Consider the following 21,439-nt stretch of genomic DNA (forward strand, 5'->3'; position numbering starts at 1 on the left):
CATAAAATTAAATAACAGAAAATTGATTTGTTTTTATATACTGCATAAAGTAACACTAATTGTGTATAAAATATGTTTAAACAAATGTAAGTAGGGTGTACTTTGGTTACTGTTGGAATAAATGTTAGTCCATAAGGAAATGGCGACTGTACGCCCTACACTATTTGGGGGTTTATGCCGACATGTGTCAACATGGACACACAAAAAACACCCAGTAATCCTGCAGTAAGATGTGATGATAGTACATGGCTCTTGTATACACACACTGGTCATGTACATTATTTTATTTGAACACAAAATAATAAGTCACATTTTTATTTGCACAACTGTATATGTAACTGTTCATGATACCCCAAAATGACATTGGGGTGAGACTATCAGGGGTAAATCTACTAAGCTGGGAGTTTAGTTGAAGGTGGGATGTAGCCCATAGCAACCATTCAGATTTTACTTATTTATTCAGTACGTTCTCCAAGACAATTAATATAATCGGATTGGTTGCTATGGGCAACATCACATCTTTAATAGAACCCCTTAGTAAATTTACCCCTCAGAGCTTTTAAAGAGGACAAGTTTAGAGCTCGACACACAGGGGTGAATGTATGAGGCTTGGAGAACTGGTATCTATCCCCATAAAGAAGGTTATATGGAAGGTGATAATGCTCCAGCCAATCAGCTCGTAATTGTCAATTTACATATTGGAGCTGATTGGCTGGAGTATTAACACCTTGCACATAATGTTTTTTTATGTGGATAGATACCATTCGCATGGGGGAGTGATGTTTTGCATCTGCGTATGCACATGTGTGCGAGCAGGCATGCCGTTCGCACCTAGCAGTGTGGTGGGGTGCCGCAGCAGCAAGGGGTCGCGCCTATGGGAACACCCAGTGTTTCATGTACGGTCCCATGAAAACACTGGGGGTTACCATGTAAATGCGCCCGTTACACGTGTTCGGGGGATGGGCAGCGGATGTCAGCTGCCTGCCCGCTTCCCATACAGGCACTTGCAGATTTAAGGCACCAGGGAGGTGTCCTACATCTGCAAGCGCTGGAGAAATCATTTGATGGTCAGCAAGGTCATAATAATACTCTATCATCCTTCATCTTTTTAATACATAGGGGGATATTTAATCCCAGGTGCTATTTCCGACAGGGGAAATAGCGGCACCCGCCTATTCAATGCAGCCGTTTCCGACAGCATTGAAGGCGGATCTTGACAATAAAGTCGGATCTGTTTTGTCGGAAAGGACAGGGGATTGTCGAATTCAGGGCCGCATATCGACAATCCATGGCCGTTTTTCGCAAGCACGCCTCTTCCCTGTTCGCCACTTGGCAGATGGAATTCAATGTTCCGCCTGTCAAGTGGCGAACAGGGGGCTAAACTGTCCAGCCAGGCGAAAACAGGCCAGGATTCCGACTGTCGGGACATTCAGACAGTCGGAATCCAAGATGAATACCCCCCTTAGAGGTGGGATGGTACATGTGCACATCACAAAATAGAATGATTAATGAAAACATTTAACCACTGTAATCATTCATGCGCTGTATGTCTACATCCAGCTACCCAATTACATACAGGGACCCATAACCGTGCATGTGTTCTAGCGCAGAATGCGGTCAAAACTCAGAAAACGCACATTTACCGCATTTCCCACAATCCCCTGTATGTACAAAGCTCCTATGGGAAGAGCCGTCCTTTGCGAATTTAATTACAGTTGTAGATGCCGATGGCATTACTAAACGCCTCTCTGCATGCAATCAGTAGCGGGGTGTATCACATTCTATATGCAATGCGTGATGCATTCTACCCTGACACCCTTGAAAATATCCATAGGTGGAGTAATTACTTCAACTGTGTTACTAGGGAGATCTGTAAATCCTGGCCTGTCATTGGGTTCCGGAGGGTTGGACTTGGCAAACACTGGTCTATATGTTCAGATGATAAATCTTCTTTTAACCATTTCTTACAGCTACTTGTATTCTTCCATGCCCTGAGTCACTCTGTTCTGTCCTTCTTTGTGTGACAGTGCTTCATGAACTCCATCCTCCAATGTCTGAGCAATACTAAGGATCTCCGGGACTACTGTTTGCACAATTCTTATCAACGGGACTTAACTGCGAAGACCTGCAGCACCGCAATCATGAAAGGTGGGAAATATCTGACACATAAACCTTCTATGCAAATACAGGGAATGCCTAGTGTTCTGATCATAACTTCAGGGCTTCGTATGATATAATATACACACACCAAGAGATTCTAGTCCATGTTGACGGTTGTGGATAGTTTTATCGACCACAGTTAGGTCGACAGTCACTAGGTCGACACCGTTGGGTTGACAGGTGGGAAGGTCAACAGGGTTCTAGGTCGACAGGTGTCTAGGTCGACATGGGTTAGGTCGACAGGTTGTTAAGTCGACATGGTTTTTTCACTGTTTTTTTTAACCCAAATGTCGACATGGACACAGTTGCAAGTCAACCGCAGCCCATCACACTATTTTATTCTCACACCACGCCCTAGTGGATGGTAGGGCATGAAATACTGCCTGTCGGCACATGTCGGCTCAAAAAACAGTGAACAGACCTGTCGACCTAACGCATTTGTCGACCTAAACCCATGTCAACCTTGTCCCATGTTGACCTAGACACCTGTCGACCTTCACCCATGTCGACCTAGAACCCTGTCGACCTTCCCACCTGTCGACCCAACGATGTTGACCTAATGACTGTCGACAATACGACCGTATCCCCATGTTGACATGGACAACATCACAGGGATTCCTTATTTTGAGTCTGAGTATGGAGGTCATTGGAGTACTCTACATCCTTCGTCGTGATCCACCAGGCTGCGATGATGTGTGCTTTGATGTGTGATGCAGTAACTATCTGGAAGTAGCCATTGGATGATGGGTCGACTGTGGTCATAAAGGGATGTACATGGTCAGGTGGGCTGTGGTATGGAAATGGTGATCAGCTGAAAAGTATCAAGCAAACTTTCCACATTGCCATTGTGCCACCATCAGTGTGCTTAACTGATGATACAAGATATGATGGATGTATGGATTTATGTTGTGTAAAAGTCTGACCCTACCATGTGCATGTCGAAGAAAATATATCAGTTCTTCACTTTTTCACAGTTTCCTGTTCGTAGATCATCCATTATGGTCTTCTGCTGTTGTGTAGGCTGTTATATATTTTGCTTAAATTAAATCAACATGAGAATGTTGCCATATTTAGAAAGTAGACAAAAAAAATCCCCGGTGGTCCTGGGGGGCGGGAGGGTTTGGTGGCTCCATAGGTGTACACTAGTTCGGTTTGGCCACTATACACTTGATTCTGATGGATCGGGCTGAGAAATTGTGTGAAAAGTGGCCAAATCGAATGTGTTTGACATCCTTTCTGATCCGATGTGCGCATTGGAGTCTGAGGTCAGACCTGCTGCACATCCGACCTCTGACTCGTCCCACCTCCTGGCAGGGCCATCTTAACAGCATTATGGGCCCCCGGGCAAAGCAGTCCAGCGGGGCCCCTCCCTACACAACCTTGTGGGTGCCGCTGTACTGTATGTATGTGTGTATATATATGTATATGTTCATACAGGGGCGGATCCAGGAGAAAATGACAGGGGGCACCATCAGGGCCGTCTTAACAGCAGTGTGGGCCCCTGGGTAAAGCAATGCACTGGGGCCCTTACCCATTCTCCCCTCCTAGGGGTGGGGGTGCTATCAGCAGCAGCTTTGATGTCCCACGGGTGGCAGGGGGTGCTCTATATTCCATTCAACATGTAGGACCTGGAGCAGTAACTTCTGCTAATTACTCCTTTACTGCACAGGTGGTGGGAGGGAGAACATTAACATGTGGAAGGGGGCACTGAGCTGAATGACGGGTCCCTTGTAAATGACTTCCAGGGAAGTAGGGGGTGTTTTATACACAGGGGAGGGTTGGATAATGGAGTGGGCTTAATATTCGTCATTTTCCGGTGGAAGGGCAGCTTGTTTGACTGCAGATATCGGCAATTATCTGTAAATAGATTTCTTAGCCTTCAATAGTATAAAAACCTAGAGTCCCAACTTTCAGGAGGTGATGGGGACTTGGGGATCAGGAGCCAGAGCAATCCATTGACAAAAATATAGAACTGTACACCAGACGTTTGGAGCTGGAGCAGGGACCGGCTGCTGGAAGGCTGATATCTCTGGTTCTGAGAAAGATAGAGACAAGCCGCTAGTGTTGACATAAAGGGGAGAGTCACAGCTTTTGGACTATACTCTCAGAAAAACCAAGTCAGAGAGAACCTGAGAAATATGACTGGGAAGTAAATGAGTAATTAGCAGAAGTTAATGTGGACTGCTGCTTTGAAGTTGGATATCTCCAGTTCCCCAAGGCCGATTTTCAAAATTCTGGTATCCCTGGAAAAAGGGGATCCTCAGCTATCAGAAAAGGGCCCTTATACACCTGGGGCCCCTGGGCAAGTGCCCATTAAGCCCATACGAAAAGACGGCCCTGCCTCCTGGCAGCGGTGAGCAGGATCGCATGAGATGTATCACATGCAGAAGGACCCCATGCGATGTATTGCATGCGATCCTGCCACCCGGGGAGGTCCCGGGCAGCTCGATGGGAATCGGATGGCCATACACTGCTTTTTTTGCAGTAGTGTATGTCCACCATAACTCCTACACCTAATCTTCCTCTTAGTGCCTAACCCCAACTTCCCATAGCCTAGCCCGCCACTTTTGTAGCCGATCTTTGCATATCAGCATTAGGAACATATCTACATTCTCTGTAACTGTCGACATTGTAATGCTGACATTATGACTACATCCCGTTGTGTGTACAGAGACGTTCTTCTGCATAACAATGTTGTTGTTGTTTGAGCTAATGTCACATTTCTGTCATTTTGACAGTGTTGCAAATATGGACTTCTACTAAGCTTAGGTCTGAGTCAATGGAGTCTCTTCAGGTGTTTGTTATTGGCAATAGTGGGCTGCAATATCATCCATTCCATCCAGGGGCGCACCTGAGTACATAGATCAAATCTGATACTAATGTGTTACCTAATACCAGCTTATAAACTCCAATTCACATTGCCCCTGAGAGGGATCCAATCAGATCCCTCCCAGCATCCTCCGCATCCTGCGTGTCACAACGCATACACAGAAGGACACCCCTGTCATGAACCCAGAAGTCCTTCTATCGCACAAGACAACGGGAGAACTGTTCTTTGTGATTTTCTTCAACCATTCGGCATAAGTAAATGCCATTGGTGCAATGAGTAGTGGGAAGCATAGCACTCGTCAAGCATCCCACCCATTATCTGAACAGGTGCTCCAATGCATGAAAGATTTCAAAGAGGTCATCCACCTAACTTACACCTAATAGCACCAGTCACTTGCAGCGTCTCATGACACCTTACAGCACAGTTATAAGCTAACACATTCAAAAGAGAGCTAATAAAACAGCCTAGGTGTGCTAGATTACCAACAAGTAATACATGCTGTAAATCAGTTATAGGATAATGTGGCAATTATGTAAAAGAGTCAACATGCAATAAGTTGTTTCTACAACCGCTTAGTGACTGATTCTCATTGGCTTTCCTTTGATTTATGATGGCCTGCTATTTAGATAAGATTATTAAACTAGGGAAACTAGAATAATATTTTAGTACAGTATAAGAAATTGGAACCTTTGGTCACTTTCATCCAAGAGAAGACCTGTCATGGACTTAGGGCCTACCTCAGAGGTGGACACAGATATATGCGCAGCTGCGCTTGATGGATCTGCGAAAATATGCTAATGATTCATTTGTTATTTACACCATTGTTCCATGATCCCATGCTGATACTGAAAACCGTTTTTTTTTTCAGCCCCTTATTTCCCATCTCACACCCTTTAAAAGCACCTGCGATGTATCGCTGATGAGTCCGATTCCGACTCTTCTTATGTTCTGCCCGTCCGACTCCGATCCGATGCGCACATTGGATCAGATGTCAAACGCATCCAGTTTGGGCAGATTTCACCCGAATTCTCGGCCTGATATGTCAGAATCGGATGAAATCGGGCCCAAATCAGACAAGTGTACTGTATGGGGCATTTAGACTCGCCCACGCTTATTTCTACAGCAGCTGATGATGGGAGCGGTGACAACATGTGAGTCATCCACTTTCTCACATCTCAACCCTTTGAATTTCCACAGATGTCCAATCAACTCCTGGAATCTCTTGAAAGGAAGGCATACAATATTGGCACGCATAACATGGGACCCTTGCCATTATTTTGGGGATCGCTGTCACACAATGCTATAATACAGGGGTTTTCAAACTCGGTCCGCAGGACCCCACACAGTTCACGGTTTCCAGGTGCACCGGTACATTAATTACTCATTATTGACACAATTACACTTATTGACACATTTTAAAAGATCCACAGGGGGAGCTAATTAATTCACTTGTGATTCTGTGAGGAGACCTGCAAAGCATGCACTGTGTGGGGTCCTGAGGACCTAGTTTGAGAACCTGTGCTATAACACATTAATATTGTTTATCTTGGTCTGTAGATTTTTTTATGGTATTTTTGTATGCCTTATTTATAAAGCATTACATGCAGACTTTATGTTATGTGCCATGATGTTATTTTATTTTGACCTGTTCAAACTACATCTCTAGATTCCTGGCTGTTTTCTTTGGGTTTATATTTTTACCTATCCTGACAGACGGCTTTTCTTTCTTGCTCATCTGGTTTGTCTGACTATGGCCCTTATTCTGGTTCACTCGAAAGGCAAATTCCTTCTCAAATGGACAAAACTATGTGCACTGCAGGGGGGGGGAGTGGATGCAGATGCAATATATGCAGAGAGATTTATATTTGGGTAGGTGATTTGGTTTCTGTGCAGGAAAAATACTGGCTGTTTTATTTTTTACACTGCAATAGTTCTCACTTTGAAGTAAAACCCCACCCAAATCTAATTCTCTCTGCACAATTTACATCTGCCCCCACCCCCTGCAGTGCACATGGTTTTGTCCATTTGAGAAGGAATTTGCCTTTGCGTGTGAACCAGAAGAGGGGCTTTGTGTGATCGCTTGGTCCATCTGTACAAGTGTACAGATAAAAACACGAAAGTTGTGCTCTGTATATAGTAGGCAGAAACTCCTATCTGGAGTAGTGATGTAATGACGTATGACATAGCTTACATGATATAAAACGTCTTCACTGGTTGTACATTGCTGTCTGATGCACTCCATAAGATACGTTGCCTCTGTTTTCGGTGTGAGTCATTTACTGTAGTAAACACAGAGTCGACAAGCTGCTAAGAGATGGAACTACATAAATGTAATTGGAACAATACCTGGGAAGAGTCATAGGCACGCCTAGGAATAAATGTAAACACTTGACATGCGTTGTAAGAGACATACATTGGGACAGATCATTTATTTACAGTGAAGATGTATGTTAACAGAGATATATGCACATTGGGACTGATTCAGTATCACTTGTTTACACGTGTGAATTTCTGCTCATGTGTAATCCCCGACAGCGAGCGGCTTTGGTGAGTTAGAAAGTCGCCGTGATGTTCGCTACGGGGAGGGCTGGGGGCATGCAGGAGACTGCCCAGTGTTTTAAGGGCATCCCCATAAAAATGATGGACAATCCTCTGTCTGTATAAGCAGGCATGGCAATGCCTGCTTGGGGTGGGCAGCTGACTTCACATGACTTTGGCACCAAACGACCGGAATAAAAGTCAGTATAGACTGACTTTTATTACCGAAGGGGAGAGAAATCATTTGATGGCCAGCGACACATTCCCTCGCATGGTACCGACGGGATTCGACAGGGGTGTTCGGCCTGGTGGTGGGCAGCGGTAACCTGCTCGCTAAGTAGCAAATGACCGCTGCTAAGTGAGTGAACCTGAATCTGACCCATTATATGAAACACTGAAGGTGCCCATACACCTGCGATTTACGGATGCGATGCGCGCTCCCGCAAACATCCCATTGCACAAATCAAAATGTATGTGCTGCACATACTTTTTGAACTAGGTCCCAATCGCATTGCGTGCAAATCGCATGCAAACCAAAACGCATACAGTTATTGCACCGTGTATGGGCACCTTGACATGAAATTATGCTAATAAAGAAATGTTATCTTGTGTAGTGTTTGAAAAATAACAACACTGATTGGTTGGCACTTCTGTCTCCCAGGTTTGATATATCTACCCCACACACACAACTGTGCACCCAGTCATTGCCTCTTCTTCCTCTCTTTTCTGTAGAGATTGCACATCTACTCCAAGCAATATGGACCAGCTCGGCCAATGAGGTAGTGAGCCCTTCGGAATTTAAAACCCAGATTCAAAAATACGCTCCACGCTTCATGGGATACAAGTAAGAGGCAATGTTCCTGACTCTTCTGACTGCCAATATATACAGTATATACAAATGTCCACAGTAGGGTTTATGCATTATTTATAAAGCACTGTTGCTAATTTATCATATAATAATATGCACTGATAAAACCAATATCTCACACTGGACATCTATAGGATAATGGCATTGAAAGTTGGCTTTACACCAAAGCCCGTCATTGCCCGTTTTCAAGGTTTCTACTGCAATTTCCCTTTAGAACTTCCTGCTCATTGTCTTTAGTAAAAATAAATCTGTATCAGTAAAAAAAATATCCATTCCACAAACAGGAATAAAACAGGAAAAAAGTTTTTCATTATCCACACTAGAGCTTATTATTATGTTAAGGTCTTTCTCATTAAAAATGCACTTAGCTAAAGGTGTAATGTACTTTTGGCACAGCAAATAAATGGTGAGGTAGACGGTTACTTGTGGATTTCGGCATTCCGCGTGTGCGCCAATTACAGAAAACTGTGCAAGCGCCAAACCAGACTACGCATATGGAAAGAGTTAGTATTGATCCTTCAAACGTGACAACCCTCTCTTCTGCCGAGGGTGTCACTCTCTGCTCGGGTGCTTCTAGCACACTTTGGTCTTTAGCTTTGCACTGAGATATAAACCAGAGTGTGCTAGAATGAACAGAGCACACAGCGACACCTCAGATGTAGTTGTAAGAACAGTGAGCAGAACAGGCTTTCTACATGCAGCCGCATAGATTTGTATAACAAACAGACGTATTCCTGCATTACCATAATGAAGAAGGCATCAAGCTAAAAATCACCCCCAAATGTATTGATAATTCTAATAAGAAGGATTATGATTTGCATTTCCTAAGTACATATGTTATAATCTACATTCAGAAACAGCCCAGACTAATTAATGCCTAAGCTATAATCACATATATTCTGGAAACTTTAATTAAAATGGAAAGTACAAACTCATAAATAAGGTTTGTTCATAATAGTAATAACCACCATTCTGATTGCATGGTAAATGGCAAGTGTTTCTTAATAATAGTTATAATCACCATTATGGAGAGTATTTTTAACTCTGTCTTACATAATTGGTCTTTGGAAGAACTGCAGGAGCCCCGCTGTGTTGGCATGCAAAATAATAATTTAGTTATTAACTAGAATTCATCTTAATACCAAGTAAGAATTGCTGTTTTGTTGTTCCAAAAAGATATGCAGCATGCCTATATTCTGTGTGTGATCATGCCTGTATCTGCATACAGAATGGAACAATAGTAACATACTAATTAAGCCTGAAAAAATACGTTAGTCCATAGAGTTCAACCTACCTGACTTGTGTAAGTCCTATCTATGTTCAAGGAAAACACAGTAGCATAGCATTTCATACGCACATACATTTACAGTTGCACACAGAACATAGGCATGCTGTATATCTTTAAAAAAAATCTTTTTAATCCGAATAAACTGTAGGCCGTGAAGGAGGAGTTGTGATTTTTGAAAATTGAATCAACAAATCCACCTAATTTATAAAATAATTGGAAAGTTTTACCAGCCGTATATATAAAACCAATACATATTGACACTTCGGTCTGGGGCAGGGTGAGGCAGACAACTGCTATGAGACTACAGATTGCAGCATGTCCTGCTGCAGATTTCCTTTTATGGGGTATGATAAAACTGCCAGGACATGCTAAGATGTGTAGTTCTAAGGCAGCTGGAGTACATAGTGTACAGCTCTATGTTTGCTGGAAAAAAACCAAACCACGTCAGCACAAAAAAGTACAATAGGGAAGGGTGTGGTGGTTTGGACCTAGTGCCACAGGACTTTGACACTTGATAATCATTCGTTCTTTATATCAGATTATTCCAGAGGAATATGTGTGTTCTATTGGTGCACTTGGCCAATAATCCTACACTTGCAAATCTGCAGATTAAAAAAAAAAAAAAAAAAATGGATGGTCCCATTCAGACCCCATTGAAATGTCATGACCCCATTGAAATGCTTTGATAGAGACTTAAGAATGCTGTGCATAAATGTACTAAGGAAGTGTTGTAAGAAATAAATAACACTGAAATCAAATATTAGGATTAGATTAGGATTAGATCACTTTAAATTATTTCCCATAAAAAAAAACATTTCTTTGATAGATTTACAGATTCTGTATTACTGTTTCTGAAATATGACAAGTAAAACATGAAAATGACTGTATACTTGTAAATGCGATAATATAATTAATTTGATTTTCACCAGCAATGGATTATTTCATTTCAATTCATACCCCTTTTACACCACCACAAAACCCCGGGTTTTCCCCTCGTGGACCCAGGTCAGCAGCAGTGTAAAAGGGGTTAACCCATGTCCCTTTACACAAGACTTCTACCCAGGTCCTGACCAGGGTAGAACACAGGCATTACCTGGGTAGAGGGAAGTGTAAACAGGTACGCTCATTCACCTTGCAGACGGGAGCTGGGGGGGTGCACGTGGGCTGGGGGCAGCCCAGCAGCTTACCTTGGTGCTGGGCTTGCCCCCAGCGCGAAGATCGGGGGGGTCCAGGCGGGGTGATCGGCGGTCCCGGCACTTGGAGATGATGTAATCTCCAAGCGCCGCCCCTGTTTAAACTGCGGGTAGGCACCGCAGTGTAAATCCCAGATCCGACCAGGCTTGGATCCGTGTTCCCAATACCGGGTCGGATCCAGGATTTAGGTGTAGAAGGGGTATTAGTCTCCCTGTCAATAATTCAAATAAAAAAATTCACAAAAATTTCTATTTTTCTTAGAGCCATGATTTAACACTTGCACAACAAATGGCACTTTTCCAGTGCAGCGAGCCACCGAGCCCACAAGAGGCTGCTATGTGTCAGAGTACCGGCGGTCGAGATTCCAATGTCTGTATACTGACCGTTAGAATCCCGACTGTCAGGCTGCCATACCACACCTATAACAGCGTACCCAGAAGGATATTTAGCACAGAGTGCATTTACAATGCGGAGAACAGACTGCGTGTGTGACTCATGAGTCTGATCACTGCAGTGACTATAGCAACAATCTGGCAAATAGACGGAGTGTCTGTAAACACTTACTAATACCGAATACATAAGCATGTGTGTTGTTTCAGAGGAACATTAAATGGCAAATTCATTGTCATCTTAGCATTTGCAGGAATATTATTGTTGTATTGTTATTCCTATTATATCAATGATGTGTTAGATGGAGAACTCTAGGCATTTCTACCAGCTTTGGAGCTGCGTTTATGTTCTAGACTAGAGCATTATATTAAAATGATATGTAAAGCTGATCCTACTTAAAAAGACAATAATGCTTTATGTAATATTTCTTCTCTCAAATATAAAAGGGAATATTATGAAAAAAGCTTTGCAGCAAATACACTGAAAACCTCTTCATATCTGCAAAATATCACCCACAGTATCGGGGGATATCTGCTCTGATTCCTCTGTGTACTGTGACTGTTGTGTTATGGTTTTGGTTCGAATTTTATCCTCGTGTTATGATTTTGCTAAACCACCTTAAATTGATTTGGTTTTGGATCTGGATTTTTCTTTAAGATGATAAAAACAGTTATAATCATAACTTTTGCAATCCGAAACCTGAAATTTGGATTTAAAATCTTAATTCCAAACTGAAAAGGTCCGAACCGGGACTCCGATTGGATCTCCTTGGGAAATCCAGACCAGGATTTAGTTCAGTTCAGATCCACAAAATTGGTGCGGAATCGGATTTCTGGATAATTGAACCGCACATCACTCATTGGGCTAGATATACTAAGCTTGGAGAGTGATAAACCACCAGCCAATCAGCTCCTACCTGTCATGTTACAGGCTGTGTTTGAAAAATGCCAGGTAGGAGCTGATTGGCTGGTGGTTTATCACTCTCCATTTTATCACTTTTCAAGCTTAGTACATCTAGCCCATAGTGAGAAATACTGTATGTGTCTTCTATTTGTTGTCCCAGTAGAATAAATATTACATAAGATAGTTTGGAGTTTGGTACCAATAGTGTAGGGTTATCACCTCATCCCTTTAATTCCAGACACATATTAATTACACAGGTTCTGTGGCTGGCTGACTTCAAGACTCCATTTCAACTGTTGTTTTTAAACAGCCACAGAACCTGTATAATTAATATGTGTCCGGAATTAAAGGGATGAGGTGGTAACCCTACAATAGTGCCATGGCTGTCTAAGTAAAGTGGACACCTAGATTAGCTCACTGCAATACTGACTTCTATAGGGTTAACTTAGCTGGCTTAACTGATAATGATAATTGACTGTGCCGCAAAAAATGAACGACCTACAAGAAAATACTGAACGATATCATTCGGTGCTGTTTCTGGGATCCCTACTGAACATGCAGTCACTGACAATATTGGCAGATTGGACTGCCTGTTTAGGGGACCGGGTATCGTTAACGATCCATAGGAGCGTGCGTACATTATTAGCAATATACCGGGTACACATTGAACAATATGCACCAGCGGCGTAGCTAGAATTTATGCGCCCCCCCGCCGATATCGGCAGCGCCGCCCCCCTACCCCTCCCACCCACCTTCCCAAGTTAAGTTAAAACCACCCCTTACCCCTCCGTGTGCCGCCGCCGCCGCATTCAGGGTCCCGCAGCCGGCTCCGTCTGTCTTCTCCTGCAGTTCTATAATGACCATCAGAAAATGGCTGCCCCCTAACAGCAGACAGTTTTTAAGGATGCTGGAGGAGGCCCGCGCCTCCTCTAGCATCCCAAAAAACTGTCTGCTGTTAGGGGCAGCCATTTTCTGATAGTTATTTTTCATTAGAAGTACTGCAGCAAGATCTGCGCTGCGGCCGGGACTGGAGTTGGGACCCTGAATGCAACGGCGCTGGCGGCGGCTTGCGGAGGGGTAAGGGGGGGGGGTTGTTAAACATAGTTGTAACTATAGCCCCGCAGATCGGCGCCCGCAGACCCTCAGCGCCTCCCCGCCACCGCGGGGGCTGCGGGGCTATAGTTACGCCACTGATATGCACAATGTTAACAATATTTTTATCGTGCATATCGTTGATTACGATCATATGGTGTGTACCCAGCTTTAGTTAGACAAGTGCATTGGGGTAACCAGGGATCATTAATGGGAGTGATGTCCTGGTGCAGATCAACAGCTAGGAGAAGCAGGCAGTCCTTCAGACAGATGAAAATGTAATAAACTTTGTATTATGGTAACCAGGAACTCTGTGCCTGCAGGCGAGTAGTAGTTTGGCTTACTCCACAAGGCCTTAGAAATAGGCCCCAAATATATATATATTATATGAGCTTACTCCTCAGTACTGAGGTCCGCCTCATTTTTGCTTTTTATTTTGCAGTCAGCAAGATGCACAGGAATTCCTGAGATTTCTACTGGATGGATTACACAATGAAGTGAACAGGGTGACGGTCAGACCCAAATACTCCCATCAGGACCTGGACCATCTGATGTAAGTTGCACATGAAGAGAGGATAATATGGATTAGCCACAGGTGCACTTTTATATTTTAGCATGTGTTTCATACTTGCCCTCTCTCCCACATTTGCCAGCAGACTTTTCAATTTGGGAAAGTCTCCTGGCAAGTGGGAAGCTCTCCTGCTACGTAAGCTCTCGCGAGCAGGGCCCTCTTCCCTCATGTGCTTTTCCTGCTGTTACTTAAACTATATTCAAAGGTGCCAAATCCTGCGGTTTTCTGCCGTCCTGATAGCACATCAGTGTGCTCTGCTATGGTTATATACCCTGGGCCAAATGTAATAGGGGGAGAGTTTCAGAAAGTGAGAGATTTTGGGAGAGTTTTCGCATTTTTTTTTAAGCAGCAATAAATTACATGGCAAAATCAACCTGGTTTTGCAGTGTAATTGATTGCTGCTTAAAAAAAAATGCGAAAACTCTCCCAAAATCTCTCACTTTCTGAAACTCTCACCGTATTACATTTGGGTGTAATTTGCTTGTCCTCTACTGTATTCAGCTGGAAGACATGTTTTCCGTTTATTGCTTATTATTTTATTCAGGCATGTCCAAACTATGGCCCTCCAGCTGTTGTGAAACTACACGACCCATCATGCCTTGCCACATTTTTGCTATTAGAGAATGCTAAAACTATGGCAAGGCATGCTGGGATGTGTAGTTTCACAACAGCTGGAAGGTCACTGTTTGTTTGGAAATGCCTGGTTTATGTACTGTGTAATCAGGTGCTGCAGATCCCTTGTGGCACCAAATAAATAATAATAATAATAATAATAATAATAACATGCCAACCACCACAACTTCTTAGGTCAATCCTGTCACCGTGCCACTGCCCCCAGCAACGCAAAGTTGGGAAAAATACAACTTAAAAATATGCTCATAAAATGTATATAATATATGCATCGATAATGAAGACCACACTGCACACCGATTTGCAATCAGCCAATCACAGGCAGCTACAGTTGGTTAATGTCTTCATTATCATGCCCAGACAATTGACATATTTTGTTTCCAAAACATTTGTACAGCCAATCAACCAATAATGGCCGATTCCACAAAATTCACAGACTCTATAATCCTGCCTGATACAGTATCAACTCGGTACTTGTTTAGTTTCACGGCGGCAGATGTGATATCGCATGCGATGCGATTCCACTATCCACTACGCATGGAGTTGATTTTATATAGTGTGACGAGCACAGCGAGCCACCGAGCCCAAAGCGTAGGGGATGCGGATTACTTTACATGTATTCCGTGTCCCCTTGCGGGGCTCGCTGCGCTCGCCACAGAATACATGTAAAGTAACCCGCGTGCGCTCGCCACACTATATAAAATCAACTCCATGCGATATCTGCCACCATGAAACTAAACAAGTGCCATCAACTCTTGCTGTACATGGAACATATCATGAACTGGCAACGTATAAGATATGGTTTGACTTGCAAGCTGTCCTAGGGATTTTCCTCGATTCCCAACCTGTTGTATCATTTCAATGCCCGGCACAAGTCACGCTCATAAAATGAGCACCCTTACTTTTGTATCTGTCCACATGACATCAGTTTATGATTTTATTTATTGGTTAGTATCATCTGAAAGTCAGCGTCTCAGAACAGACTAAATACATGGAGTACTGCCAGGCTCGTCATTTCACTCGCCTGCTAAATTCACACACTGATTTCTCATTATGTAACTAATTACTAATTATTATTTTAATGAGTCACGGCATGTCCTTGCTGTGGTTTCATTGTGCTGAGCAAATATACAAGCAGTCTCTCATATTGCATCAAGCTTCAGATAGATTACGGACATTATCATGATAATAAAATGTACTTGCTTTAACCGCTTTTTAATTAGAGATTTATTTTCTATAATCACTGATACCAGCGTGAGATGTCGGCTCAGTGTTTATTTTTTTGTCTGCGCAGGTCTACATAGTAGACCCCGGCCCCGTTCCGATGGTGGGGAGTCTGTGCATGTGCGAATTTGCGGATGCGCATCACCTGGGTGCGGGCAGCTTCGGCGGGTTAAACACTCACCGGGTCGTTCGCTGTGGGGAGGGAGGGCCAGGGGCGTGTAGGGAGCGGCAGCAGGGTACAAAACGCTGGGCCGTTCCCCTGGGGTGGGCAGCTGACGTCACAGGAGAGTGGGCAGTATTACGTTACGGCAACATTACATATTTTCCTGTGGGGTACAAGGGAGAAATGGAAATGTTGGTGCTGCTGTTCTGACCGTTTCTCTGCCACTTCTAATTGAATTGCCCCATTGAGCCTTGCACGTGGTTCTAACGTGGCATAGTCTTTCTCCATGGACCTATTGTGGTGGAGGGAAGTTTTTGCCGGTGCAGAATACTGTCGTCAAAATGGTCTTTTTCCCTAGACGACATGTATAGAAATGTTTTACAGGTGTGTCCTTGTAGACCAGGGCTGGGCAACACCGGCCCTCCAGATGTTAATGAACTACACATCCCAGCATGCTTTGCATTAGTTTTGCTATGTGGCCATGCTGGAACTGATGCAAGGCATGCTGGGATGTGTAGTTCATCAACATCTGGAGGGCCGGTGTTGCCCAGCCCTGTTGTAGACCAAGCCTAATAATCCAGGTGGCAGGATTGAGCCATGCTGGCCATGTTTTTACGTCTTTTTATGCCCATGTGTGAAAAAAAAACATGAAAAACTTGTGCGGACCTTTTGAGTGTCGACTGTGTAGATATCGACCCTAAGCTTGTGTCCAACTTCTTTCACTGTCAACCTAGAATGTTGACCATTCTCAGTTGTCTGCCTAGTCACTGTCGACCAATAGTGGTTTACTTAGTGACTGTCGACCTAGAGATTGACTGCTTATTATCCCAGAACCACATAGAACAAACCTATGGGGAAATTTACTAAGGGAGTTCTATTTCACATGTGATGTTGCTATGGGCAACCAATCAGAATCTACTTCTTCTTATTTATTTATCACCCTCTAGAAGATAATAGATGGTATCTGATTGGTTGCCCATAGCAATATCTCATGTGGAATAGAACTGGCATCTTAGTAAAATTTCCCCCATAATGTTTAATAGAACCAAAATGTGTCTTGTTATATTGGTTTCATAGGTGGTAGAAAGCACATTAATCTATTTATTTTTATGATCAGTGACACAGAGAAGGGCAGGCAAATGTGGAAGAGGTATTTGGAGAGAGAAGACAGTCGGATTGTTGGTAAGATGCTTCAATTTGCACTAAACTAATTTGTGTCCATGTAAAACATTGTTTACTTAAAGATGTTTTTGTGGTAAACATGCTGTTTTATTGTATTCTATAATTGTAGCTTTATTTCATAGTAAAATTTAACATGATTGTATATACACCATGCTGTATTTTACATATCATTGCGCCTTTCCATCCTAGTCAATAAAGTTTGTTTGTAGAGACCAGTTTTCATTTGCTCTACAAAAAAAATATTTATTCATCATAGAAACATAGAATGTGACAGCAAATAAGAACCACTTGGCCCATCTAGTCTGCCCCGAACCATATCTGATCCTTATTGCTTTGTAAGGATATCAATATGCCTATCCAAAGCGTGTTAAATTGCTCTACTGTATTTGCCTTTACCACCTCTGATGGGAGGCTATTCCACTTATCTACTACTCTTTCTGTGAAGTAATTTTTCCTCAAATTTCCCCTGAATCTTCCTCCCTCTAGTTTCAGTGCATGTCCTCGTGTTCTGTTGCTCCTCTTCCTGTGAAGAATGTCTCCCACCTGTACCTTGTTAAAGCCCTTGATATATTTGAAAGTTTCTATCATGTCCCCCCTTTCCCTTCTCTGCTCCAAAGTATACATATTAGGATCTTTTAGTCTTTCCTGGTACGTTTTGTGATGTAGGTCATGCACCATTTTAGTTGCCCTTCATTGTACAGTCTCTAATGTATTTATATCTATACCTATCTATTACTGAACACAGTACTCTAGATGAGTTCGTACCAATGACCTATAGAGTGGCATTATTACTTCTTTATTTCTACTGCTGTTACCTCTCCCTATCCATCAATGAATGATTTGCATTTATTTCTAGTAATAACTTTGTCACTTAGGCAGCAATCTCTGTACTGTCCGACTCTCCCTCAGCATAATCTGTAAAGGCGATATTATGGCTATTTATAAACAATCTGACTAGATATGAACTATACACTATAACATGTTTTCCTTATACTATTGTGTGGATTTACCACAATATCTGTATTGTTTCTTTCCTCAGAGCTGTTTGTTGGCCAGTTGAAGAGTTCCCTCACCTGCACGGAATGCGGATACTGTTCCACGGTGTTTGACCCGTTCTGGGACCTGTCATTACCCATTGCTAAGGTACTAGCACTGATATAATCACACATTGACCAAATATGTTTATTAAGAAGTGGTGAACCAAGTTGACATAAGCAACCAAGTACAGTGGGATCTGTGGTACTTACATTTAGGATCAATCCAATTCATCACAAAGGATGCCGGCAGCATCACCTGAATTTGCACCCTTCAGGGCAAAAATCAACCCCACTTCACACAAAACGGTTCGGAGCACTATGGGTGCTTCATCCAGTGAAGTGATAAAGTGACCAGTGACAATGCACCGACCAATCAGCACCTAACTGTCAAGTTACAGACTTGGCTTGAAAAATGACCATTGTGAGCTCATTGGCTGGTGATAAAGTACCAGCAACTTTATCACTTCACCTGGCTTCTACCGTATGTTTTCAACTTTTATTTTAGCTGTAGGATTTTTTTTTCTTATAATGCGTTGCTTCTTTTATTGTGCATTGGGGCCAATTCAGGCCCATTCGTTATGGGTCAAATTCGTCCCCTTCGCCGAACTTCGGAGTTTGCGCATGCACGAATATGCCTTGGCGAGTTTCACACTTGCCAAGCCATTCAGTAAGAGGAGGGAAGGGGGTGGGCACGGGGCGGCAGCAGTGGAACACCAAGCATTTTATAGGCATGGCAATGCCTGCTTGGGGCAGGTGGTTGAGGTCACATGATGTCAGCACCCACCTTTAATTCTGAGTACAGCGGCCATCTGTATAAGTATTGGGAACTGTGTCATCATGGTCCATCTTCCACCTTATAGTGAGGAGAATTGCACCTTTGTATAGCTGCAGACAGCCCACATGACACAATCACATCACCACATTGGCTACATCATAACCCCCGCATCGCCCAATTGGCTAGTCCCTCCGAGAGGGGGAATACTAAATATTGGCTTGTATGTTGCATCATTTTATTTCAAATAATAAAACAAAGCAATACATTTACAGCTAAAGAAAGATGAGGCATAACTGCATTGATAAATGTACTTCATACATATCTCTTTTATACAGAAGAGCACTCCCGAGGTCTCACTAATGGACTGCATTCGTCTTTTCACCAAAGAAGATGTTTTAGAAGGCGATGAAAAGCCAGTAAGTGTAATTTGTAATGGTTCTTACATTTAGGATTCCTGTGAGACACAACCAAGGTATCTATAGTTTATGTGCTGGGAGGTCTGGCCTACAGGTGTACCGGGGAAATCCCCGGCGGACTCCACTGCCTGATGGAAGGAGCCATATTCTCTAGGAGGTCAGGTTCCAGACTGCACTTAAATTATTATTGTGAGATCCTACCCAAATGTTCCCTCTCCACTAATTTATCTCAGGTGTTCATTTTGCTTCAACAGTAAACACATTCACGTACGTAGTTTGCATTTAGCAAGTTTCACCCATGTCTTCCCAACATCTCCCATCTCAGCCCAACATCTCCCATCTCAGCCCTTTAACTTATTTGAAAAATTGAGTGCATTTCATCAAATGTAGGCATGTGGCCCATGGTGAGTCTCTAATGAGTGCTAGGTGTTCAATGTACATGGGCCTCTCTGCCAAATGCCTCGCACCCAGAATAGACAGCACTGGGCCCTCTCATCTGTACCCACTGCTAGCAACCATCATTTCAGTGATGTATTCAGAAAGATGTTGCAGGAGATCGCAATGACTCTGCCAGAACCATTGCAATATTCTGCACATTATTATATTTATCACAGGAAAGATGGCCTCAGGCAGAAGACCTCCCTTTAGAGCATTTATGCTAAAGAGATACAGCTGCATATAGACAAAAATGAGCCAGAATGTTACATAGAGGAGGAGATTTAGCATCCCACAGTGTACGTCATTATACAGAATAAGCCTTTGACTTGTAGTCATTAAGAACAGAAGCTTTTACGTGTTAAAAAAAAAATCCATAACTGCATATTTTCCTTATGATAACAAATATACCTATTGTCTTTGCTAGACCTGCTGTAGGTGTAAAGCTCGCAGAAGATGTACAAAGAAGTTCACCATCCAGAGATTCCCCAAAATCCTTGTACTTCGTATCCTTTGAAAATAAGTTTTTATTTCGGCCTTTTGTCAATGATTCCTGCACTCTACATCCTTTAATCCAGTGGTTCTCAAACTTGGTCCTCAGGGCCCCCCACGGCTCATGTTTTCCAGGTCACCCGGCAGGTGCATTGTGTATCACCAACTGTGACATTTTAAGAATCAACAGGTGACCTGGATATTATGACCCCTGTTAAGTCCTGAGGAGTTTGAGAACCCGTACTCTAATCAGCCAAAAATCCTACAATGGTGTAATGCAGTCAGGGCTGGCCAAACCGGTTATCGAGATCTACCAACGGTCCACATTCCCCAAATAACCTAGTTGATGCAAACATGTAGTCATTACTAACTGTCACATTCCGCAAATGGGATGCGGTCATTCGTCAGACTGCATTTAGGTCTACAGTCATTAGGTCGACCCCACTAGGTCGACTGGCAGGAAGGTCGACCTGACTTAAGGTCGACATGGGCCAAGGTCGACATGACTTAAGGTCGAATTTGCATAAAGGTCGACATGAGGAAGGTCGACTGGTCATATGGTCGACATGGGTTTTTCACTGTTTTTTGAGCCGACATGTGCCGACAGGCGGTATTTCATGCCCTACCATCCACTAGGGAGAATAAAATAGTGTGCCGAGAGCAGCGAGGCGAGGGTCCGATTCTCATTGCCAACTGTGTCCATGTCGACTGTGTCGACATTCGGATAAAAAAACAGTGAAAAACCCATGTCGACCTTATGACCAGTCGACCTTCCTCATGTCAACCTTTATGCAAATTCGACCTTAAGTCATGTCGACCTTGGCCCATGTCGACCTTAAGTCAGGTCGACCTTCCTGCCAGTCGACCTAGTGGGGTCGACCTAATGACTGTAGACCTAAATGCAGTCTGACGAATGATCCCATTCCCCGCAAATCACCTAGCTGGTGCACAGCTGTAGTCATTACTAAAGGTGCCCATACACGTTGCGATAAGCAATGTGCAGTGCGACGCGATGCGGGCTCCCGCAGGCATCGCATCACACAGAGCAAAAAGTATGTGCTGCACATACTTTTTGTACTGCCCGTGGATTGCATCGCACGCTTATCGCATGCATTGCGATGTGATCCGCCCTATAATGCGTCGCATTGCAAGCTGTTATCGCAAAGTGTATGGGCACCTTTACTGTCACACTCCCCAGATCACCTAGCTGGTGCACAGCTGTAGTCATTACTAACTGTCACATTTTCATAA

At 43.3% G+C, this 21,439-nt stretch overlaps 1 protein-coding gene across 2 annotated transcripts in view; it reads left to right on the forward strand.

The window, feature by feature from the left end:
• USP2 (ubiquitin specific peptidase 2) overlaps positions 1-21,439 on the forward strand; it is a 52,953-nt gene that overhangs the window by 25,620 nt on the left and 5,894 nt on the right. For both annotated transcript variants that reach the window (XM_083163071.1, XM_083163072.1), the window contains 7 exons: positions 2,028-2,148; positions 8,261-8,372; positions 13,706-13,816; positions 16,969-17,033; positions 18,073-18,176; positions 19,181-19,261; positions 20,124-20,202. In XM_083163071.1, coding sequence (XP_083019197.1) covers positions 2,028-2,148; positions 8,261-8,372; positions 13,706-13,816; positions 16,969-17,033; positions 18,073-18,176; positions 19,181-19,261; positions 20,124-20,202 — 673 coding nt within the window. The remainder of the gene's footprint in view (positions 1-2,027; positions 2,149-8,260; positions 8,373-13,705; positions 13,817-16,968; positions 17,034-18,072; positions 18,177-19,180; positions 19,262-20,123; positions 20,203-21,439) is intronic.

This window comes from Crinia signifera, chromosome 19 (genome assembly GCF_055691185.1).
Source record: "Crinia signifera chromosome 19, ASM5569118v1, whole genome shotgun sequence".
Lineage (NCBI taxonomy): Eukaryota > Metazoa > Chordata > Amphibia > Anura > Myobatrachidae > Crinia > Crinia signifera.